Source organism: Toxorhynchites rutilus, chromosome 2 (assembly GCF_029784135.1).
Source record: "Toxorhynchites rutilus septentrionalis strain SRP chromosome 2, ASM2978413v1, whole genome shotgun sequence".
Taxonomy (NCBI): Eukaryota; Metazoa; Arthropoda; class Insecta; order Diptera; family Culicidae; genus Toxorhynchites; species Toxorhynchites rutilus.
This window is the reverse complement of record NC_073745.1, coordinates 320,484,083-320,508,940: the sequence shown is the minus strand read 5'-3', so window position 1 is coordinate 320,508,940 and position 24,858 is coordinate 320,484,083. Positions and strand designations below refer to the sequence as shown.

The window sequence follows — 24,858 nt, the reverse complement described above, 5'->3', positions numbered from 1 at the left end:
CAGCTACCTTTGCAGCATTTGGATCGTGGAATTGCCCAGGACTTCAAAACCGACTTGCGCTTCCAAAGTTCCGCAGTTATGACGCTGCAGGAGGCTTATTCGAAGATACCAATTTGTGTGTTATCCATGCAAAACGCGTCACATCATGCCCAAGGACATCCAGCTGGCCATCGTATCCGAGGAGAGCATGCTATATTAGCTTAGCATATAATCAACGGCTCTTTTCAGGGCTCCCAATTTGATGGATTAGAGTTCAGAAAAGATTTTTACAGGCCGAACTGAAAGGAGCATTTAGCGAAAATCGTGGTGTCGATGATAATTCGATACCGATAGGTGCCATGGATATGGATTTCATAATGAAGAATATGAAATATATGACATGATGTAGTGAATATATCCGAAGAAATCACTTTGGTGAAACTGCATTATAAAATTATTTGTGTATGAATGCCGCAATCGATAGTCGACTCTAATTTGCGCTGGGTAATTTCCTCGGAGGACTCTATTCCTCCTTTGAGCATTAAGAAACTCTTTCTGGTAAAACGAAGTGGTATGAATCACATTATTTGAATGATAGAATGAAGAAGTTTTCTGCCAATTTCCTTCAACCTCCAAACATATCTTTCTCCCGTTTGACGTTTTCGCGTTCGCTAATCCTTTCTCACAACACCCATTTCTCGTTTAAGAAATTGTTGAGTAAACATTGTTTGCCAGTGCGCGTAGAGCGGGAATTCCTAAAGATTCATTGCACCTCTAATAAATTGCAGAAAGACGTGGTCTTACTTTGATCGCACTTGATTGAAAAAATCCAAAACGAAATGTATTTGGTCGCAGCATTATATGAGTATAAAGAAAATAATCGCTCGAAAATGACTTGATTTTCGCGATGATGTTTCACGTTTTTCATGTTATGCATTCAATATTGGATACGAAAGTTTTCCACTGATGGGAAAAAAAATATTCCTAATAAGCTTTCCTATTAATTGCGATTGATTGAAAAATCACAAAACCAAATGTATTTGGTTGCAGTGTTATATGGATAGAAAACATTAAAATAAACTCTTTCGCATGAATGTATTTTTCAATTCCCAGGGGAACTGGCAGATTATTTTTCAGCAACGATGATAGCAACGAGAATTCCGCGCGTGTATATGTGTATGTGGCGGCCGATGTTTCAAGCGGAACCGTGGCATCACTCTCCTCCTGATGGATTCCCTTCTGGCCTTAGGTGCACATACAGGCTCTTGGTGACACCGTTCATTAGCGCTTTCATGATAAACGAAAATAGCTTCACAACACAGCGACAACATGCTCCAATCGCTGTTCAATCATAACTGAGGGGGTTTACGAGCGGCGCTCGCTTATATACCGATTGGTGATTGCAATAGCCTGTTTTGAAAGCAATTTTCAGACTATTCAACAAGTTTTTGGATGAAAAAGTAACAAGTATATGACGCGTAGACCTTTTATCTTTCGAATGAAGTGTTTATCATACCATTTCGTTCAGTTGTTTAAGAGCTATTAACGCTCAAAATCTCGGTCTCCGGCGTAACGCTTTCATTTTCGAAACTTTGGTTTTACACCTCGGTATAGAAATGAAAGACGTAGTCCTACGTCAAAAACTAATGAGCCGTCCGTCTCCGTCAATTATTCTTTTCTACAAATCTTGCCGGTCGTTTTCGTTGAACGTATGCTGACGGGTCGTTACGTTGCCGGTGTATGTGAGTGTTTTCATATGAATTGCATGGTAGAATAACTGACGTAACGGAACGTGACGGGACGTGATCGGGACGTGGATGTTGTATGTGAATCGCACTTAATCGTATCGAATAACAAACTGCTGAAAACTATTCGATTAGCTGATGAACGATTAATTTCAAAAATCGGGGATCACTAGGTATAAATTAAACAGCAGGGTTGGCAGAAATACTACTGTTCCATGTAAAACTGCACACTGAGGGAAATAATTAGTAAATGTAACGATTTTTTTGTAAATGCCACCGATCTATAATCATTTGCTACCATACGTATAAACATATATGTCAAGCAGAACCATGATGTGTAAGCCCCAGGCCCCGGTCAAGAGGATATGATCCGCGAGTCAAGATGTGTCGCAAATTTAGCTGTCATTGCCAAACTATCAAACTTCTCGGTGAGCTCAAGGCAGATCGACATAACAATGTGCGCCCATTCGGTAATCATATTTAGCTCGAATTAATCGTCAAATTCGCTAAAATTTAAAGAAGGCAGTTTTTTTATATCCAAAATATATGTTTTATTAAGGCTCATATGGCGTCAGCCTAACGGGGCCGGGAGTTCAATATTTTGACAATGTTTGCTTAGATTATGTTAGTAATATGTAACCGATTACTCGCGGTTGACTCGAGGTTAGTATTACAAGTGTTCTCATAATTGGTATGTCGCAGTCTTCGATGCTCTGTACGTGTGCCCGACACGGGATACTTCCTATTGGGATGCAGCTGACCATTAATCAGCAACGCCCCTCTAGTCTGTACCCCATATCTAGCGTGGTGCGTCTTTCTCGACTCGAGGAATCCAGGATAGAATGGTCACTAGCCGGCGCAAACATCAGCTCGTGTAGAGTTGTCATGAGCGGTACAACCTTTGGCTCTTGTTGAATAATCAGTGGACTGCACAACCTTCGGCCCTTGCATCTGTAAAGAGTGTGTGTATGTATTGCCGCGACTAAGTAAAAGTTTATCGATCGGATAGGAGGGATATGAAACGGGGACACAACGAAGGAAACATCATTAAACGTTGACATCGGCGTTTCTGAGGAACAGGTATAGATGAAGCAGAAGATCAGGATCCCGGCTACCTAAGATATCCCGGACGGGGATATCCGATTGTCTGCCTTGTGCTCTCAGTGCTCTAGAGAGCTGAGAGCGAGCAGCATGGAACCGGATACACGACCAGACAACATGCTCGATGTCGTGGTAGCCATCGCCCGAGGGGCACGCACTACCATACGCTTGCTGCCTAGTAATGACATTATAGGTTATTATTTATAGTAATTTTATAATTATTGAGTAGATGGTGAATATTTGAAATATTTTTAGTATTTAATAGGTAATTCCAGTACAGAAAGAGGAACCAACCAATAATGATAATATATAATTGAATCAATATGATAATTACAATAATTAATATTTTATTGTGGTATTTATGGAATTGAATGGAGTAGTTATCAATAATTAAAGTATTCTGAGAAATATTCAAAATACTCTCTGATTTCAACTAGAGAAGGATGCTGGTAAATTAACCCTCTAACGCTCACGACTTTTTATGATGATTTGGATGGCAAAATAGCTTGTGTATGAAAAATGCTTCAATAACAACATCGTAGCCGTTTAATTTTTTTATTGTTTTAAATTGTGTTTGACTGTAAACATAGAGTAAGGCTCGAGGTAAAACTAAAACGAAAGAGTGAGCGCTCATTTTTACTTAATGTTGTAAATCAATAGTTTTACAGTTAGTACTTCAAATTACAATTTTAAAATATTTCGCAATTTAGTGAGAGTTGGAACCTCCGAGGGAACCTTGAAGAAATGATGCTCTACACACACCATGGGCGTTAAACCTTGCAGGTTAAACCTTGAAATAATTTTGTTTATCAAGATTCGTTTTCGGTAAACCAACGAAATATAAGAATAATGCACTGTTAAAAATATGGTAGGTTGGATATGGTTGACTAAAGAATATTTGAGTACACTTTAATCTGCCGTTCTATGCATGGTTATCCCAGCGTGCATAAGGTTTGTGTAGAACATGGGACAACCATCGGTAGAACGGCAGTAATCTTGGGTACAATTTATTAATGAATAAACAATTTTTAAATATGTACTACCGAAATTATTACACAAGTCTTAGTGTAGCAATTACCGAATATTCTATAAAGTTTATATTCCCAGGGTTATTTTTTTCAATTTGTGTAAATTCAATTAAATCCGAGTTTTAATATTTGATTATCAACTATTTTTTTTATTTCTTTCGATCTCTTTTTATTAACCTCAAGTCGTGAACCTTTCGTATTTATTATATATTTAGAATAGTCAAACTTCAAATCATACAAACAACTGCGTTCAAGCTAGTGTCATAACATTGTTTATAAATGTTGGAGATTGGATATGTGTTTTGTACAAATCTATATCAATCCGACCATCATTTACAATGTTAGTAAGTTGAATTTTGTTCGCTACATTGCCACATCGATCAAACCAGTTAGCATACACAAAAATTCCTGTTGGCACAATGCCACTGGGTGGTTTTATTGGAGCGCAGTGCAGCGTGTAGTTCTTCGATCTACCGATGATGTATTCAAATCCTACCACATTACCATACACGACTCGTGTTCTTCCATGTGCCCTATATTTAAACTCACACCAATCTCCAATATGAATTTCATCATGCGTTCCTCCAGACTGGGCTGAAATAGGATCAACTCTCCTATCATTATTCCTAACAAAACGGTATAGGCGATCTGAACTAACGGTATCCTTAACATTGTTAAACAACCAAACGACAGTTGACTTTTTCACAAAAACTTCTTTTCCATCTGAATTCTGCATTTTGAAGTACAGTCGTGATGATTTAATTGATACTGAAATTCGAAGCGTGTTATAGTTTATGCTAAATACCCAAACTTGTATTATGTCCATACATACCATTTTCCTTGATGAGATGTTTAATTTCAATGTTGTTAGCGCTTTCTCCTAGCATAAGCCGCAATTCATCTTCAACATCCAAAGGTACATACATCTCGGCATGCATGCTGGAATCACCGTTTGAAGCCACAGTTATATCCAAATGATCCAAATCGAGATCCAAATAGTTGTGCTCATCATCCAAGTCAACATCTGCATCAGCATATGTATTGACTTCATCATCATTCCGTTCTTCGTTCGTGATGGGTGTTTCAAAAGGAATTTCAGACCTTATTTCAGGAAATAATGCTGAGATCGAGGCTGAGATAGGATGCACAGCCTGAAGACCCAGGTGCAACATTTCATTTTCAGCGTCAACTTGGGCATTCAGAACAGTTTGTTCGATTTCCTCTAGGCCCGGAAGTTGAAATGTCTGGCAGGTTTTGGAACTCTTCTTCGAATTGACTCCATAACATTGCAGTATATTTTCTGCATAGTTCATAAAGTCTACTCTATGAACTCTATGCAATAAGTCCAGCATTGAAAATTAACAATTGTTGAACACAAAGTAGTCAATGATCTCAAATGGCGAAAAAATTCTTCACAATCTTGACTGCCGAATAATGTTGGCTAAAAGTATTCATCCATTGATTTTTCTCTGAAGAAATTGATGAGTTTGATCAATTCATGGAAATTCATTTCAATGCACGCGTAGATATTTGCCGCTATCATAAAGCAGCTCCTGTTTTTCCTACAACAAGTCTTCCAGATACGGAGAGCCATTACAGCCAACGCCATCCTATAAATACGACATAGAGGACTGAGCGATGAGTCTATGAAAGCTTCATTCACATATCGCATTATTTTAAGATACATCACAGTTCCACTACCTCCAGGAATATTTGTTAGAACCCATTCCTCAATTTTTGGGTTTAGTAGCTTTGTAATAGAAGAATAATTCATTTTGTCATTCGACAAAATGTCTCCAACATTCAATTTATGTATTGTGCGTGGCATATTCTGAACAACGATCCTTAGGTGTGCTTTAGATGCGATGAAATTTCCTGAAAAAAGTTTATACAAAAATTTGTCGACATGATATTGATAGAAATGCTCGTAGAAATGTTATGAATGACAACTAATGTCAACCTATTCTTACCTATTCCTATACCACTATTCTTATACCACTTCCTGAGTTGAACAAATTGTTTCGCATCTTGCCCATGATATGCACAGTGTCTTGAATGCAGTGGTGACCGTAATCATTCTCAAATGGAGTATTGAACCAATGGATCCAGTCTGCTGGTACATTCGTTAGTTGCATATTTTTGTACATTCCACAGAATTGTTTTTGAGAACATGTATATCGTGAATCGCCATCTGAAGAGCTTCCTGGAACTAATATACCAACAGAATTTAGTTTCTCTATTACGAATATGCGTCGTTTGGTTACTGGTGCTGCAGTAAACTTATTATCACATCCCACAACCATCAAACAGAAAGGTGGGGCACCTTTTTTTAAGGGTCTAGCTATAGTGACTACGGCGTTGATGGTCAGTGTGGAGGAGTTCAATTCTTTTTTCATCTGTGAAACACTTTCAAGGTCTCTCTGTAATAATACAGGCATTCCTGTCTCATCATCTTTCGGCAGAAGAGTTCCAATTATATTTCCAGAAGCAGGATCGATTTGTAATTTAGAAACTAGCCTCGTTGCATCCTCGGATAGCCAAACAACAGGTGGAGAATCCGTGAGTTCCAAAAATTTCTTCAGCTGCTCAACTCGCAATTCCCCTTCTTTAACTCGATCAATAGTTTTGTGTAGATGTTTTTGTGCAGTTCTCAACGAAATTAACGGCAATGTTGATTTAAGCGTATTATAAGCCTTCGGTCCTGCTAAAATATACATGTAGGTGCAATACGTCTTAAACTCATCTGCAAATTTGATCCTTTTCCCGCTGACATTGAAGAGATTTACGAGCTCCAGAAGGAGTTTAGATTTCATACTAGGTGAAGCCGTATTAGAAGTCGTTTCAATATCCAGGATACATGGTGTAGAATTAGACGACCGTCCCGAACTCGAATCGGTTTGGAGTTGTTCAGCTATATTAACGATTCGTTGAGTGCACTCATAATAGCTTGTGATTAATGGCTGATTAGAATCGATTTCACGAACGAGCATCCAATTCCGATTTTCTGATCGAGACCGACTTGCGACTTTTAACTAAAACGAAGTAAAAATAACACAAATCTTTAGCATCAGTAGAACGTTGAATCAGCAACACGTAACGCAAACACGGACAAAATGTTGGGAATGAACTGTGAATATACATTAGTGTCATGTGAATAAATAAAACTTAAAACCAACCATTTAGCAAGCTATTTATTAATAAAAAAGAAGGGTGAAACGGAAAACATTGAGCATTCTAGGGTTTCAAGGAACTCTAACCAACCTGTGAGTCAACAACGACAGCTTTGCTAGCATCCAGAATCTCGATAGTGACTGCTTCGTTTCCTGGTTCGATTTCCTCGGCTAGATACTCCTCCAAAACGCCTTCGCCGGGAACGTCTACCTCCAAAACGCCTTCGCCGGGAACGTCTGACTCCAAGAGGTCCTAGTGAGATGCACTGCTTTCAGTTACTGTTGTCTGCTGCTCCTGATTTCTTACATTTTCCTTCTTGGTTCGAGTAAAAGCTGTCCGGATGTCCTTATTCATGACCGGAGGAGTATACTTTGGATGTGACTTGGTGTAGTGTTTGAAGAAATTAGATAGTGTTGGGTGGAACACGCCAGGTCGTGCTTCGGTCAAGGCAACATTGCACGGCAATTTACAGCTGACGCAAACGACTTTTGCTACCGGAGGCTCTGCTTCATTTTTGGACACAATTACTTGAACATCTCCGGGTTTCACCTGACCTGGCACCGATTTTGTGTTCAAGAAATTTGCGACGAGAACTGCAATCCGGTTCTGATACACGCTAGCGTTAAAATCGGCTTCACTTTCCATCGAGCCGAGCATCGAGCTTCCCGCAGAAGTAGTGGGCGTATGCTTTCGCTTCTTCATGGTTTTCTGGTTCGGTGTTATATCCACCGAACGATGGGAACCAACGCGACTGTTTAAATCCGCATTCAAAAACGGGATGGTTAATTCTCGGATGCGTTTTACCATGTAGCCAAGGAAAATCTTCGGACCTACATCCAACGGGAGACTTCCGATGGCATGCTCATCCAGATTTCCCAGAATTATGAGCCGATCGAATTTTCTTTCCTCCAAGGCTTTCCTTAGTTCAACCGGCACAGCTTCAATATGATGCGCTACTGTTTTCCACAACGCCTCCCGGTGAACGGTGTCCTCATCCTTCGTGAATAAGTCCTGAATTATTGTATTTATGTATTAGGAAATTGAAACAATCATTTTATCATAATATCAATTATTAACTTACCATGTTCAATGGCTTTCCGATTCGGACCAATTATTTCAACAACAAACAACGATAGTAAATGTTTTTGACAAGATTTCGACCCACTTTTCAAGAATCGTTTCAAAACAAAAAAATAACCTCGAAAAAATCACCTAACATGGTTTTTGACATTAAACACGCTCACAGACTCCAACTCAATGTAAATATTTTTTACCCTTCGTATTAACCCTAAATAAGTGTGTAAATTATGCAATATTTTGTGTAATTATCTGTTCATTTTGTTGGTAATGAAGGTAATTTAAATAATTTTGTCAATATTGACAATAATTTAAATACTATGAATGGTAATTACACTATTTTGCGTATTTTTGTTAGTAGTTTCAAAATTGAAATATAATGAACGAATATTTGTCAATAATCATGGTATTTTAGATGTTTTTTGTGTAATGAAATTATATTTTCGAATCGCTGCTTGGTATTGAATCAGGAGGGCGCGCCCCTCGCCATCGCCACAATCACAAAGATTGTTTGCTGCGAGCCCAATGCGATAGAGATGCGCGTTTAGATTGTAGTGATTGGACAGTTTTGCAATCTTAAAATTTGAATGGAGACACGACGCTCTCTTAACCATTTGACTATATATTTCACAACACACAACATTTACAAAAAATCGCCATTATAATATAAAATCATCATCAGACACCATTCCAGTTCAATATTACGTAATACCATATTGCATAGAATACATATTCGAAATAGAAAAGTAAATTTTTATTCATTATTTTTTATTTTAGAAGTGTGTTAATGTCATCCTGTAAATTAATGGCTGTAAAGTGGTTTTCACATTTTGACCCACCTGGCAGTATGTTAAGCGCCTTGATTTACACCAGCTTGAGAGTTTGGCAGTTCTCGCGAGTGTTTGATGCTGTCATATGCTGTGTATTAGTATATGGATGCCCAGGGTACGGTAAGCCCAATATCGGCTACATTTTTCCTGGCGAAAATGCACGTATTAGAATTATATCATTATTATACCGTAACGCCTTATGTTAACAGTAAAAATGGTTAATACCAGCCGGGTGCTATGATTGATGCTAGGATCGTTAGCAAAATCTCAAGCAGAACTGTCAGTGGGATACCCAATTCATATGAAAACAAACGGAAAATGTCAGTGGGATACCCAATATGTTGGCTCCTGTCAGTTCAATGGGGGTTCTCTAAAGACGTCACCCGGCTGGTTAATACGCTCTGGATTAAAATACTGAATACGTTCCGCGACATTTTCACCTCTAATTATTAATGTCGCGAAACGTATTCAGTGTTTTAATCCACCTTGTATATTGTATGCCTCTTGACTATTATAGTGTTTTGTTTCTGTTTCATCTTGTACCTTATTAATTGTTTTCCTAATCAACTAGACGTTTCAAGAGCAGTGAATGTATTCTTTTCGTTTTTGGATATCGTAAATTTGTTGGTTTTCGTCTAGTTTTTGTCAACGATCATGGATTCGCCAGTAAGTTTGGTGAAAGTTAAAAAGTCATTGCAGTTTCTAGACATCGATGCAAGTTCTTCGGAGGAAAATAGCTTCATTCAGTCGTGCCGATATAATCTTCGCAATCGAGGTAAGAGTTGTGAGGCGCAGTATTGCACAATCTGGCTTCATTACCTTTTCGGTCCGTTGCAGGACCTGCTAAATTTGTGACCATGGTCGAGCGGGAATGCCCTATTTGTTTGTCCAAAGTGTTCGAGAAGCCAGTGGTCGTCAACTGTGGGCACACGTTCTGTGATAAATGCATAAAGCTGCTGCTGGAGAAATATAAAAATTGTCCCATATGCAACCAGGTACTGATCAAAGCACTGTTTCTCTGCGATACTTCCTACACGATTCGGCTGACGCGAGAGTGCTGTAGTCCAAGGGTAACCAGGTCGGCTAATCGTCTGAAGGGAAGAGCTAAACATTCCGGTAAGCAGCAGGGAGACGAGGAACGTAACGTTACGAACCGAGGCTCTGTACCGAGGAGTCGCAAAGTTCCCAGTAAACTACGGGAGAAAAGAAAGACAGAAGTTCCGAGATCTTGAACGTGATCGATTCGATCCCTACGCTGTTGGTCTGGATATATATAGAGAAATTTATGTTGGGATATGTTTTGTTTTTATAAAAGTAATAGAAACGTGATTGATTTTAATTATTGAAATTCTAGCGATAATCGTAATAACGATGATGAAGAGCTCATAACGAATCAAGTTTCTGTAGATGTGAATTTCACAAACAACACTTATTCAGTTCGTTTCTTTATTTTGTGTTCAATTATTTACAACTTTGACATTAAAATTCACTTTAAAGTATTATCATCTAGCTGTGTCTGGGTGATGATAAAATATACACAGACCGAGTATGACTGTTACTTGCAAAATCAGTGGAAAAGTCCTATGCCGGTGGTTAGGTCCAGAATTAGTTATGTCTTGAGTTTCTTCACCTGCAGCAGAGTTTGCATTGAATGTAAAATCGATTGCTAATAATAGGAACCTACCGTCCAGGATTTGAACGATGGCGCTGGCACTGGCATAGAGTTCTGGCGCACAAGTGTAATTGCCGGCGTCATCGAAGTCAGCATCCCTTATCAGGTGGAACGAAGTGATGCTGTTAATGGGAGATTTATCTCGCTTCCGAAGGGAATCGTATGAAACAATCTAAAAGTAGAGATGTAGCTTGCTAATGAAGGTCCACACAGCAGAAAAATGACATACTCACATCGTGCTGATGATACCAAATCACATGGCTCGGCCTTCTGTCGTAATTGTGATTGATTATGCAGGTCAAATTCAAATTTTCGCCTTTGTACGCGTATACCATGGTTCCTTCGAGTATCTGTGTCGTGGCGGCCAGGTACGGGTAATCTAATAGAATTCAAATATTATTCAAAGTTGAACTGCGATGAATGTTAGGGGATCCCACTCTCAACTACCTCTATCCGAATACATTCTGTTGTATATATCGACGTTATTGTTGCTGCTGCTGCTGCTCCGTTTTGGCTCCGGCAAACTGGGTGGAACCGGTAAATCATACAGTATGTCATCCTGTCTCCTAACCAGTTCGGACTCATCTGTAAAGCATTAAAAGCGAGAGAAAAAAAATTAGATGACGAGTTTGGCAAGCAATTACATGAACATTTGGATGAGACATCAAACGCAGCAAACTCGCTAACAGACCGATTATTAACCGGATCATTTTCTAAGCTGTATTTTACGCGCCACTTATCGAGTTGGGTTAACATGGCCCCTTCTCCAAGCACGAAAAACGATTTTAAATCATTGGCAACAAACACAGTTGCGCGGAATAGGAGCAAAAAGAATTCGAAGTCGTGTCAACAGTGGTGTAAATTAACCAGTTAATAGCTTGGAAACCGCATTCATATAGCTATGAGTGTCACAATAAACGTCGTCTTGGGAGTAAATATGCAGCACATCACCACGTCTCCGAAATAAGGGGAGGGCTCCGGCTCTCTGGCTTGGCTGGATATCACAACGTGCGAAAAGTGTGGAAAATGCAACCGGCAGAATATGCGGGGAATTTATTACCTTCATACCGACGCACGACACCTCTTCTCAGTCAGGATAAATGGCGAGATCGGTTGCTCCGTACGCCTACAAGCAAAAGCAGTGGTTTTGGGGCGTGATGACTTTATGGTATGACGTTGGGATGAAAAATGAGAAACGTGGGAACAATACACAAGAAGTATGACGACAAAAATTATGTCATTCTGAAGCGCCGGGGCGATGAGTTAGTTTTGCCTCGGGATGATTGCGATTGTATGGAATTGTTTCCGATATGTCTGTCGCTCAATGCCGGTCTTTATGACTGCTGCTTGGAGAAAACTTATAATGTAAACAATAATCCATAGCAGCCATGTAATTTTGAGAAGGCGTAGACAGAATCTTTTTAATTTGTGTTCGAATGTTAAGAAAGCTACACTCTATTTCTCATAATATTTTGTCTCGATTCGGCAGAACTCTGTCAACCGTCGCGAATAAATAAACGTCTGTTAAAATGTTATTATTTCCGTGTTTGTTGTGCCGTAGGGCACAATTTCAACCTATCCATCGAAATAAGCCACATTCCACATCCAAATAGTTCGTTCTATTAAATCTGACGAATACGGTTAGTATTGACACATGGTTGGAGTAGTATTTTTCAGATTTAAATGTAAGTCACATGGGTTGAGTAGGATAATTGCTTCACTTTAAGGTGAAGGTGGAAGCTAGCCACAAATGGCTGCCACAATTGCGCTTATTTCTTTCATCTCCCTCCTTCACCCCTCGCCCGAAAATCAATAATTTTGGGTAACAGTGTGAAGAAAATAATCGTTTTCGCACACTTCCCATCAAGTAATATCAACCAAACTCTAGTCGATGACTCACAAGATATTAAATTTTCATCCGCTATCGCACTGTATAGTAAAGAACGTCGGAAAACTCGAGCTTGTGCTCTGAAAGTTAAATTTTCATTTTTCAATTTTCGGCAATGGTTTTGTTTGTATTGGTGAAAGCATCATTATTTTCTCGGTATTGATGCCAGACAACATCATCGAAACAGCTATAAAAACCACTCAATAAAATGTTATTCCTGAGTCATAGCGTTTCATGTCATTAAAATCAATAGAATAAAATTGTGTTGATATCAATACAACTACTATTTCAACGTTGTCGGGTCAATAATGTATGTTTTAGCAACTTTAACATTGGGTAGGAAAATTGTATTGCAGAGCTCGGAACACTGCCACGGCTGCCTATGCTTTCAAAAACAGTAAACGGAAAAGTATTACATTCAATCAAAATGCCTCGGCCAACGAAGAGAAGGGTTGAAGCTCTCCAACGAGAATATGTGAAAATAATACGATCAACGAGCTTGAGCTTGAGCTTCGGTAGACTGTACAATTCGTAGTTGCTCTCCGCGATTGACCTGAACCAACCAAATTGCACAAAGAACACACAGAATGACGCTTGGGACTAGTAAATCAATCTCGTTGTGCAATTTTCGGTGATTCGAACTTTAAATGGTCAATAACGACGCCGGCCACGTCCTTACAATCACCAGGGGGAGGGAAGGAATGTTAGTATGATATTCGCCGCCCGAAGGCCAGAAGGTTCGCCTCTATAGCGTGGTTCCCTTGCGTTTATCATGGAAGAGATAGTTTGTTAGTGAGAAGAGGTAATAATCAGGATTCACTGTGGTAAGTGATATGATTCTGTAAACGCGGATTCTCAACCAATCGACGAAACTGAATTGCGAAATCGAATGTATTTCGACTAACGGACCAGCGATGTATTTTAAAGACAGATGAATATTTTTATTTTTCACATATTCATTTCACATACAATATACGATTCAATAGGTCGTGGACCCTTCAAATTTACACATTCTTAAACACCATGGGCCACCTGAACAGGTAACCTGGAAAACACAACCACAATACAAGTTTCGTGATTCAATTTGACATTCTCGAACATCGGACGACAGCTGACACCATGGACCACCTGAAAAGGTGGCCTGAAAAACCTCTCTACAATGAAACATACCTATAATATATTTCGTGATTCAGTGTATCGCGGGATCTTCAATTTGTCGCATTCTTAAACATCCGACGATGGATAATATTAATGGGTTACCTGAAACCGGTGATATATTCCGCAGCTCAATGCGCGTATTCTTTATTCTACCGTAGAATCTACCCCAATCGCGAGGTAACATGAGAAGGTAACCAAGAGAATTCTTCTGAAATCAATCAACCCGACGATATATTTCGTTATTCGTTGACCGTTCGTTTCATAGAAATCGGATCGCTTCTGTGACTTTTGGGAAACCTGAGAAGGTAACCGAAAGAACTTCTATTGCCAATCGGATTGGCGATAAATTTCGTAATCGGATAAACACCTCACAAATCAACCAGTGATGGATTTCTTTATTCATTGCGCGTACTCTATATCGAACAACAATCGCGATGGTTTTCGTATGGAAACCTGAGAACTCCTCTGAAGGGATCGAGCAGGCGTCGAGTGTGGTTGTGTTTTTCGTTGCTCCGTGTTCACTTTCGTTATTTTCTATCCTTTAATTTTTCATTACCAAGCGTAAATTTTCTCTTCCTCAAGCCACTTATGTTGATTAGGTCGTAGGAATCGCAGTCGTTCGCTCTCTACCTTCTCTAAATCATACACTACACATAAAATCCATCGAGCGCACTCCTTTATTTTATTCGTCTGATATTGATAAATATTGGGCCTGATTCTCGAATACACTTCACGGTGGAAACGGATTGAAACGTATCCGCGATGACAACGGTATGGTGTCGACATCTGGATACGAGATTAGTTTCCCACTAAACTTATCATTATAATATCAGATTGTCTTCAGATGAAATTTTTGTATGAGATTATTATATCACATGAAGAAAACAAAGCTTTCCACTCCCATTGAATACCAGTTTGATACGAAGAAGCTAATTTTCATTAATGATTTTTTATTTGAAAAGTGCTCATTCTGCCTGAAAACTCATTATTATCTTGGACACTTCACTAACTCGTAAAGCGTAGTTCAATGGCGTGCCGTTTATTTCGTTTCCACCGTGAAGTGTATTCGAGAATCAGGCCCATTATTTCAAAATGAGTAATGATGTTCATGATGAGTGGAATACCTGTGGCAGGATCATGTTGTTTAATGTTTGTGCAATATTCATCTAGTTCTTTCAGAAGAGGGTCGGGCATTTTTCGTCAAAGATATTTCTTCTGACTTGCATTGTGGTCACACACATTCTAGAGCTTGCCATTCAGAATACATTCAAGGCGTATTGTTTGGTATGGAAATCTCAACTAAGTACTATTAAAAATGATGCAAGTAATACTAAGATGAGAAGACGAACGATGGGAACGTTAGTGCTATTGAAAAAGAACATGGAGAGAGTCGTTAGCGATGAATTCCAGATTATTGTTTTTTCTTCGAATCACAATTTCTAGCGTCATTGTGCAGACACCTTCTATGATTTTATTAACGCTTGCATATTGAATTTACACACGTGCTCTCCAGCACGTGTTTTATCAGGATTGATTACTATACCGTAAGTGTCATTTTGTAAACCGAGCAAGTGTGATTTTAAGTATTTCAATAATTCGTTGTGCTCATTCAAAAATACTTCCAGCTCGCCGGCGATACGCCTGGCTTCAGACGAAGCGAGGTTACTTGCGAATGTGTGGATGAATGTTCGATATAGCGCCATTTGTCATTTAACAACATAAATACATTCGTTCTGTTTGAAAAACGACCGACGGTTAAATTATTTGAATATTGTTTGTACAAAACTAGTAATATCGTGATCAAAAATAGGATATGGGGGTTTAAATTTGTGGTTATATGTATTGTTTGAAGCAAAATTTGAAAAAAATATTTAGATTTTTCTGCATAGAGGCACCCTAATCGGTATTAAATATTTAATAATCGGTATCCTAGCGATATCGTATATAGTTTACAACCTATTCTCATGCTTACCATGTTTTTTGTGCATAATTTCATCAAAATCCGTCGAGCCGTTTCTGAGGAGTTCGGTAACAAACACCGTGACACGAGATTTTTATATATGTAGATTAGTTCAATGATTTTCCAACAACTTCGTCGTACGTCATATTTTAAATGGACATCGTGATTTCGAGCTACGGAATCAAAATTCATTCATTTATTGAAGAGATATTAACGTTCAAAATCCTTCACTTTTTCCAATTAAAACATTGAAATAGACTTAGTCCCCTATCAAAAAACATTCATAGGCAGGCAGCTCGTACTATTAACAGAAAAGCCCATCTTTCAGGACTAATCATCAATGAAATTTCTGATAACAGAAGAAAATCCTGTAGAAACGGTGTTGCCGTATGAAGCCAATGAATTTACTGTAGTACCTAAACACACCAATTTTTCCTGTTGTTTTGAGTTACGTTCGATATATCTAGGTTATTAGGAAGCATACGCTTTCCCGAAGCAAAGAGGATGATAAAGATGCCAAACATTTTCAAAAAATCTGGACCTAAGCTACCAGCAAAATCTGAACAATCTCTTACTGCTAGAGAGAAGCGTGGTGTTTGAGATTGTTTTTACCATGCAGAATATTTGAGCTTGTGAAATCATATTATGACCCATTCCAGCGTGACGTGACAACGGTTTGACTCATCAAAAACAGATTTCTTTTTCGTTTTCATATATAAATCACACGATTTCCAAATGGTAAACGATTTTAAAGTGAAATTGAGAAAATTTCCTACAAGAATGTTCAGTTGGAGAATATATTGCAGTTGAATTCGCTCGTTGCCAGCCCAATACTTATGTGACGTGACAACACCTGTCTTTTTGCGGGTTCCATCTTTTAAACATTAATGTTGTATTTTCAGTTCCGTTTCAGAACATACAAATAAACTTTGTTCTATGATTTGTCAATGAAAGATGAACGTAGATTCCTGTATACTCAGTTTTTCGAAAAACTAGCAAAAAAATACATTTTGACGGCATGCATTTTGTGACGTGACAACGCGCTCTGTGCGAATAAACAGTCTCCACGGAGCGTTGTCACACGTCACACATTCAATAAGTTGTATTAAATAAGAATTTTACCGTATTGTAGCAAGCGATATACTATTTTTTTTTGTTTTTTATTACTCCGAATACTTCTTACTTTCCTCTGAGGTCTCCCCTTCCCCTTCCAAAAGTCCATCCTATAGGGGAAGGTGGTCCTAACGCAACCGGTGGTTATGAACCTACCCTCCTTTGTATCTCAGGAACGGTGCTTCCTACTGAATTTTCAATAGAGTCAAATGAAAGGTGTCAAAACGTTGACAATTTGATAATATGCTGACTTTTTTCTGGCTCTTTTCATTCTAGCGTTTTAGCGCCATTTTACGTTTTCATTCCTTCAAAAACAGAGAAGAAAAATATTCGACCTGTGTGCAAAATGAGTTCTGTGTTCTTTTAGATTGCGAATCATTGCGAAACAAGGTAATTTGAATTGTTTATGGTATGTTCATCAAAATAATCTATATAAATTGAATCGACCTGTTACCTGTTACCTGTAATACACGGTATAGCTTTAAAGTCTGCTTCATTTAATATTGGAACAAATTCTTTTGCTCATTGTGGCGCTCCTAGTGGACGGATTTGGAAACTTTTTTCACCCACTGGAAGCCGAACGGAGAGATAAAATTGTGCACAGTTTTCTTGAAAATCCATTGTTGTCGGCATCTAAGCTAGCTAAACAGCTTAAAATGCCCAGAAATACCGTATGGCGTGTTATCAAGCAGTACAAGGAAACATTGACGACGGCTCGGAAGCCGCATTCGAAGCGTCGGAGTGGAACTGTCGACCGGAAACTGCGTGGGAAAGTCATCAAGTCCGTCAAGAGGAATCCCAATCTTTCAGACCGCGATTTGGCCAATAAGTTCCAGGCCGCTCACAGTACGGTGCGACGAATTCGTCTCCGGGAAGGAATAAGGTCATTCCGAGCCAGCAAACAGCCAAATCGGACGCTGAAGCAGAACAATGTGGCCAGAATCCGTGCTCGAAAGCTGTACGAACAAGTGCTGACCAAGTTCGACGGATGTATTCTGATGGACGATGAGACCTACGTGAAGGCGGACTTTGGGCAAATCCCAGGTCAAAAATTTTATTTGACGACGGCTCGGGGGGATGTACCTGCAAAATTTAAGTTCGTGTTTGCGGATAAATTCGCCTGCAAGTACATGACTTGGCAGGGGATATGCAGTTGTGGACAGAAAACCAAAGTCTTTCTCACTGACAAGACAATGACATCAGAAGTCTACAAATAAGAGTGCCTACAGAAACGGATTCTGCCGTTTATTCGTGCCCACGACCGTCCAGTAATGTTTTGGCCGGACCTCGCAAGCTGCCATTACAGCAAAACGGTTATGGAATGGTACGCAACGAACGGGGTCAGCGTAATACCGAAGGACCTCAACCCCCCAAACTGCCCCCAGTTCCGGCCGATAGAGAAATACTGGGCAATCACGAAGCGGAGGCTTAAGGCAAAGGGAAAACTTGTTAGGAACATGACTCAAATGAAGAACTGGTGGAATCAAATCGCCAAAACGGTGGACGAAAAGGGTGTGCGCCGCCTAATGTGCCGTATTACGGGAAAAGTACGAGAATTTCTTCGAAACAGCAATGAATAATTTTTTTAATTTTTTTTATGAAAGAGTAAAGAAAATGCTACATTTGTATGAAAAACAAATTATGAATTCGTTAATAAATGACTGAACTACACGCAATTGTTTGTGTTCCAATATTAAATGAAGCAGACTTTATTTGGAAAATGTCGGGGTGGTCCTAAACCGACCTCCAGTTTTTATATCGTGATTGTTTAACACGTTCACTCTGGCGCTTGCCATCAATAGCTAGCACAATCCTGGTTCATCGAGTGGCACTCACTACAGGGGGAACGCATTCGATTTTGCTGTCAGAAACTTTTGATAAACTCTTTGTATGCATCCGCGCACATACCAGTGCAAGGACGTTTATGTTTGCGTGTTGAAGATGACTTTGACTTTGACGTTGACTTCGATCGTTGATGTTTGCGTGTGCATTTGTATGTGCACTTTCTTTGTATAACTCCACACACGTCGCTCTAAGGCTAAGTTCTTTCCACTCAAACATTATCTCCCTTTCAATTAAATCCTATCTCTCACTATCAAACATTATCCTATTTTTTATTCCTCTTCGCGCACCCATGGATATATGTCAACATTACCATTCACGATCGTATTGTGGGATTTCATGCCATTCCCGGCCTTTTATATCCGTTTTTAACGAACCGGAAGTCACCATCCTCGATTCCAAAATGGCATCGGAATACGATATTCGACTTTCGCTGATAAGCCCATATCGTATGGGTTTTCTATATTTTTTTAGCATTCAATACTACCATCAGCAAACCGGAAGATGAAATAAGATTATGGGCCTGATCACGAACGTCACTTCACGGTGAAAACGAAGTGAATTGTATACAACCTTACTACGGCTGTCACTGTGAGTAAAAGTGTTCATCCGTCGTGACAACTTTGATGAACTCGGTGTTATTATGAGTACCACCATACTGTCATGTCACGGAGAAAAACAGGTATATTTGTCACTTGTGTTTTCGATGGTAAAAGCTAGTCACGCGGAATGGAGTAAGTTTAATTTCGTATTTATTTAGCTTTTTGGCTGACATTTTGCATATTGTCTTGTCTTGTTTAAGAAACAAAAGATAAACAAACAGCAATTTACCCGCCTGGTGGCCTTTTTAGAAAGAAATTCTGACGTATCCAGCGGACTCAAATTTGTTTATTTGGATTCGGTAAATGCGCTATGGCTATGACAATTAAGGATTAAAAATGTAGCTCCCGTAGGCCCATTGAAACATGGCGAAGGTCTACTTCCGATTGTCCTGAATGAACAGAATTTTTTTTAGGATTAGACTAAGAGAGAGTTGCAATATCATAAAATGGCAAAATGGCCCAAATACGATCATTATGATTGATTATGTATAATATTGATTTGTTGATATTTTGAATATAAAAAATGGGTGGGTTATATCTATGATATAACCGCAAGGTTGACGTGGGACTATCTTAGCTTAGTAACCATTTGTATGTATTGATTGCAGTTTGCATGTATTTGCAATGTCGATTTCGCCAATGCTGCTTGGTTTTGAAGTCTGTGTTGGGGAAACCGTAAATCGGGCCAATCAAAACGAGGCAGTTAGGGCGTTTAGATAACGCTTAACATTTTACAGTTATTCAATTATTTTTCTAATGAAAAATGACATTTTATTAATTGCGATAGATGCCTTTTTTCCTGCATGTTCAGTGTTTATGTTTTCATTTTACCCCCCATATATTCCGGTTAGACGTAGTCCCACGTCAATAAAAACTGTAAAGTTTTTCCAACATTGCAGAGCTAGTTTTTTTTAATTCAAACTTTCACAATTGACGGACCAGACCAGAATCAGGACGATAGTTCTAACTTTTTACGTTATAAATATTTTCAACGGTATTGTTTTGAAGACATTCTTTGAATGAAAGAATATTAAAAAAGTGCTGACCAGTTTCTGTTTAAATAATTAAATCAAACCCCATGTCCCGTGTATCAAATTACACGAGAATGGGAAGGATAAGAGGATTCAACTTCAGAATCCCATATGGGAGTAGCTCAGATTATACTGATCGTGAGGTGGATAAATTCGGGTTTGTTCCGAGATATAAAAGATATTATTATTCATCAAAATTGTAGAAACGGTTAATAAAAAATGATTCTAAATATTTCTCACTAATCAAACGAGTAAGACAGAGCTAAGTACAAGCGTATGTGAGATTTCGATTATTAAACATAATAGTCATGTTTTATCTCTTGCGTGAAATTACATTCCTATATGTTCAACAACTACATTATTTCCGAGCAACCAAGTATTCCTCCTAATCTTTGAGCCAGCATTTGATTCTGTAAACTAATCATCGAGATATAATCGCAAACTTGTCATTCTAAAACATACGATTAATTAAATGGAATATTATCTCATACGCTGTATTAATTTTACCTACATAACGTTCAAACGTCCGAAATTATGCAACCGACACAACGTTCAAACACCCGACATTATGCAACCAACATGTCTCTTATAAATGGGAATGAACACTTTCACTTCACGGAGTTCATTTTTACACGCAACTGTCCGTGACCATGATGATAGACACAAAAAGATTAAGTGAAGTGTAAGTGACGTGAAAGCGTACGTGGCAGTGATGTTCGTGATCAGGCCCTATATCTTACATTATGGAATCTACGTGCATATATTGTTGATAGAACATAGGAGAAAGATCATTTATATGTTTTGAAACGGAACTGTAATTAATCAATCATTAATGTTCAACAGTCCGAAACAGCAAAAAGTCCGGTGTTGCCACGTCACAAAAGTATTTGACTGACAACAAGCCAATCTAACTATAAAATATTCTCCAACTGATGATTCTTGTTGGAAATTTTCTTAATTTTACTATAACGTCGTTTAATTTTGTGTGCTTTATTCATGAAAACGCAAAAAAAAGTGTTTGTAGTGAGTCAAAATGTTGTTACGTCAGAATGGAATGGATTGTACACAATTCGTGACGTGCCAACAATTTCTGGAGACAGTTGATACTCCTCTATTTGTGGACCGATCTCAATCAAATTTTGAGGGTTGTTGACCTCCATTGTTTGCTCAGAGAAACCCAAGTATAAAAATGTTTGAACCTACGCTTCAAAATACCTGTTTTTCAAATGCTTGTTGCTCATAAATTACAAAATGAAACGCAGGTCTTCCCACGGCTCTTCATACAAGCATTTAATCACCCATTCAATGATATATAGACATTGAAATTTGGTTAAGCATTTGCAGAGATATATCAAGAAACATATAGATAGTGAAAACCTATAATATTTTAAATATAATTATGTAGTTTTAGAAACTCGCCTCTCTCAAAGGTTGGTGCATAAAAATTAAATTTCTTACAAAAAAAAAATTATGATGTAACTAGTGCTTATTCAAATAATAATATTAAATTTTCTCCTAAAACCAGATTTGAAATTTGGTTCTTCGGTGCATAATCTCATGGAATGCGTCTTATATTTTTATTGAAACACTTATGAATCAAAAATATACACCTTCAGTTTAGTTACAATTTCAGTTTTCAGATTATTGTAGATCCAGTACTTACCATGTTTTTCGCTAGGTAACCTAACAGAATTTGATACAAATGACAACATTGTATTTCAATGGTAACGTTTGATTACCGCTTTTGTATCAAATTTTTTCCCGGAATTTAATAACAGCTGAAGCTCAAACTACAAAACAGCAGCTGCCAAAATGGGCATGATGGCAAAAACGCGAAAAGGTCGACTATACTACCCCCAATAATCCGCTCTAGTAAAATACACACTATAGGACTATAGCACCGGCTGAAAACTAGAATAATCTTCTAGCATCTAGCATTCTGTTTACGAAAGTTCACCCACGTCATGGCATCACGAGTAGTTAAATGGTGTGCGCTTAACATAGCCACTGGTATGTGTAAACAACCCATAACGTGTCAAATCTCTTCTTGCCGGAAGCTGGCACAAGCGGCAGCATGGTTCGGCAATAGTTTGAAAAAAATATCAATAAAGCACTTTTACGGGATATTGTTAGGCATATTTGAATTATGCAAACACAAAAACAGGATTCTATATTTTACCAGAGTTATGTGATTATTGCTATTCTTTACAGTACCATAAATATATTCTTAGCGTGTTGGTTTTACAAGTTTTCACATGTTTCACGAACCCGTTTACGTAAAATTACTCACCCAGCACGATAAGATACAGCGCCAAGCTTTTCACGGGCAGCGTCGAAACTTGGCACTCGTAGATGCCGGTGTCTTTCCGCTCGGTCCACTTGATGTGAAGGATCCACTCGTCGGTGTCGTTGCTGTGGAGCGACAGAAAACGCTGGTCCGCCGTGTACGTGTACCGATCGACGGTTAGAATGTGTAAATCGCTGTGCCGGATCCAGGACACGGTGTACGCACCCAGGTTATCGACTTTGCAGCTCAGAAAGGCCGGATCTCCCTCTCGGACGGTTGCATTCTTCGAGACTGACATCACAAATTGTGGCTCAGGTGGTTTCTGGGGAGGCCTCACTGTACTCGGTGACCACTGGTGGTAATTATACAAACCATCGGTGAGATCTGCAGGAGAGATAGAAGAGAAGATTCAGTGAGATGAACTGTGACACTGACATGTTATTGCGAATGCGACATGCTTTGCAACGGTGTGAATATGGGAGGACATTAGCCGAACAGGTGATTCTCCGTTCTAGTTATGACGCTTCTTCGAAGCGCTCGGAGTCTAATACAAATGTCGTGTATTTTTCGTTGCGGACATACTGCAGTGGTTTTACAATCACTTTGTGTTCTGACAAAATTACTCTCGGATGACATATACGAATTATTTCATCGCTTTTCGAGGCCAAACAACAATAGGTAGACACAACAATCATTTTGCAAATATTTGTATGTATGTCTCATTTGCACGTTTTTTTGGTTGAGCGCAAAGTAGTTTGTCACCAAACAACTCAACCAATATTTCAATTGTGTGTATCCCACCAAATACTAATAACATGTGATACGCTATCGTTAATGGGAAAATAAGTTGAAAGCATCATTCAAACCATTCTGTTTTTCTTAGTTGTAAACAGTGTCACGAATGTTGAAAGTAATATGAAAAAGTCTCTGTCTTTCAGTCACAAGAATAGCGGCCTAATTATGTGCGTCGCACATTTTCACCTCGTACATTTATCCGCTTTTCTATATTTATCTATGCTAATCGCCATAAACACCCATACTGTTCGCCCGATTAGCGTGTGAATATCTCGTATGGATTACATGCCATTGAAACAGTTTTAATATCGTTACGCAGCAGGTGTCGATTATGCCGTCTCATCATAAGAGATGGTGTTGATGACGAGGGCATGATTAAGTGTAGCTTAGACGCTTCCTCTGTGGAAGATAATGTAATTTATGGTAGCACGGTTTTATGTTGAAGGGTTCGTACTCAGCATTCTGTTGTTGTAGAGGAGTGGAAGCAATTTAAGTTGATGTATACGCATGGAACTGGCTGATCTCATGTTTCCTTACAAATGACTGTGTGTCTCAACTCAGACTGTGATGAAATTGAATTGTACTCAATACTACAAATCATTCAAGATCTCATGAAATTGTCGTTGATTCACACTTGACCCTTTATACTCAAATCGGTATTATTCAAGTTGACCACGGTAATTGTATTCTTAAAAAGATTTAAAAAAAATCAATTCTTTTGTAACCAATATGTTCAGTTTAGAACTGCATAGTATAAGCTTCGTTTCAAAATAATAGTGGTGCATCATTTCAACATTGCATTCAGAAATGTTTTGAACTGATACACAATCACGCAATCACGAAATATACAACACTATCTGTACTCCCGACTTTGCTGTAGGTACCGTTTTGTCTCATATTCCGAACAGTCTCAAATTCCGAACAGTCTCAAATTCCGAACACTTCATTTTTAAATGTAAATTTAATACACTTTTATGCTATAAAAAATTAAATAATGAAAACACAGAAATTCTTTGAGGTATAGACTTCATTTTAACAGCATTTACAGATATCGATACAGCCTATAATTTATAATATGAGACATTTGCACAAATGTGACAGTCAGAACCAATGATAAAATGTTTGCGTTAGCAAATCCCGTAAAAAACAAGCTTGGTTCATTTTTAAGTTTTTGTAGTTATTTTAACTATTTTGTTTGTTGTTATCAGGTTAAATGCTAGAGAATAGAATAACCTACAATAAATGGGTGAAAATAATTATAGTTAATAAAGAAATCTTCATTGAAATTAATATTGAATATGAATCATGTTTCTACACATAATTAAAATTCCGAACACTTCATTTTCAAATGTAAATTTACTGAACTTTAATGTTATAAATAATTGAATAATCAAAACCCTGAAATTCTTTGGGTTATAGCCTTCATTTTAACATCATTTACAGGTATCGATACAGCCTATAATTTAAAATATCAAGCAGTTAAAACCAATGATAAAATGTTTGCGTTGCAAATTCTGTAAAAAACAAGCATCGTTATTTTTTCAGTTTTTGTAGTTTTTTTACTGTTTTGTTTGTAGTT

At 38.3% G+C, this 24,858-nt stretch overlaps 4 protein-coding genes across 4 annotated transcripts in view; 1 reads left to right on the top strand and 3 right to left on the bottom strand.

Annotated features, from left to right (window-relative positions):
• Positions 1 to 4,345: 4,345 nt before the first annotated feature.
• LOC129767082 (uncharacterized) lies at positions 4,346 to 5,362 on the bottom strand. The gene is made up of 3 exons (XM_055767700.1): positions 4,686 to 5,362; positions 4,512 to 4,621; positions 4,346 to 4,447 (listed from the first exon to the last, which is right to left on the bottom strand). The coding sequence occupies exons 1-3, from the start codon at positions 5,203 to 5,205 to the stop codon at positions 4,346 to 4,348; spliced, it is 732 nt and encodes a 243-aa protein (XP_055623675.1). The 5' UTR covers positions 5,206 to 5,362.
• A 467-nt stretch (positions 5,363 to 5,829) lies between these two features.
• On the bottom strand, positions 5,830 to 8,216 carry LOC129767081 (uncharacterized). The gene is made up of 4 exons (XM_055767699.1): positions 8,106 to 8,216; positions 7,331 to 8,035; positions 7,115 to 7,276; positions 5,830 to 6,885 (listed from the first exon to the last, which is right to left on the bottom strand). The coding sequence occupies exons 1-4, from the start codon at positions 8,106 to 8,108 to the stop codon at positions 5,830 to 5,832; spliced, it is 1,926 nt and encodes a 641-aa protein (XP_055623674.1). The 5' UTR covers positions 8,109 to 8,216.
• A 1,285-nt stretch (positions 8,217 to 9,501) lies between these two features.
• Positions 9,502 to 10,390, top strand: LOC129768755 (E3 ubiquitin-protein ligase RNF114-like). Its single transcript, XM_055770617.1, has 2 exons — positions 9,502 to 9,706; positions 9,769 to 10,390. Exons 1-2 carry the CDS (start codon positions 9,586 to 9,588, stop codon positions 10,161 to 10,163), a joined length of 516 nt encoding a protein of 171 aa, XP_055626592.1. The 5' UTR covers positions 9,502 to 9,585; the 3' UTR covers positions 10,164 to 10,390.
• LOC129768754 (zwei Ig domain protein zig-8-like) overlaps positions 10,361 to 24,858 on the bottom strand; it is a 33,032-nt gene continuing 18,534 nt past the window's right edge. Inside the window, exons 3-7 of the mRNA XM_055770616.1 lie at positions 22,488 to 22,868; positions 11,051 to 11,188; positions 10,837 to 10,982; positions 10,616 to 10,775; positions 10,361 to 10,561 (exon numbers count right to left, since the gene is read on the bottom strand). Coding sequence (XP_055626591.1) covers positions 10,434 to 10,561; positions 10,616 to 10,775; positions 10,837 to 10,982; positions 11,051 to 11,188; positions 22,488 to 22,868 — 953 coding nt within the window. The 3' untranslated portion in view covers positions 10,361 to 10,433. The remainder of the gene's footprint in view (positions 10,562 to 10,615; positions 10,776 to 10,836; positions 10,983 to 11,050; positions 11,189 to 22,487; positions 22,869 to 24,858) is intronic.

Coding starts and splice junctions, on each gene's coding strand:
- LOC129767082 (XM_055767700.1), bottom strand. CDS start 5,205: ATGCTGGACTTATTGCATAGAGTTCATAGAGTAGACTTTATGAACTAT. Junction 4,622..4,685: donor ACATCTCATCAAGGAAAATG/GTATGTATGGAC, acceptor TTCGAATTTCAG/TATCAATTAAATCATCACGA. Junction 4,448..4,511: donor TTAACAATGTTAAGGATACC/GTTAGTTCAGAT, acceptor ATCCTATTTCAG/CCCAGTCTGGAGGAACGCAT.
- LOC129767081 (XM_055767699.1), bottom strand. Junction 7,277..7,330: donor CTCGAACCAAGAAGGAAAAT/GTAAGAAATCAG, acceptor GCATCTCACTAG/GACCTCTTGGAGTCAGACGT. Junction 6,886..7,114: donor CTGTCGTTGTTGACTCACAG/GTTGGTTAGAGT, acceptor ACTTCGTTTTAG/TTAAAAGTCGCAAGTCGGTC.
- LOC129768755 (XM_055770617.1), top strand. CDS start 9,586: ATGGATTCGCCAGTAAGTTTGGTGAAAGTTAAAAAGTCATTGCAGTTT. Junction 9,707..9,768: donor ATATAATCTTCGCAATCGAG/GTAAGAGTTGTG, acceptor GGTCCGTTGCAG/GACCTGCTAAATTTGTGACC.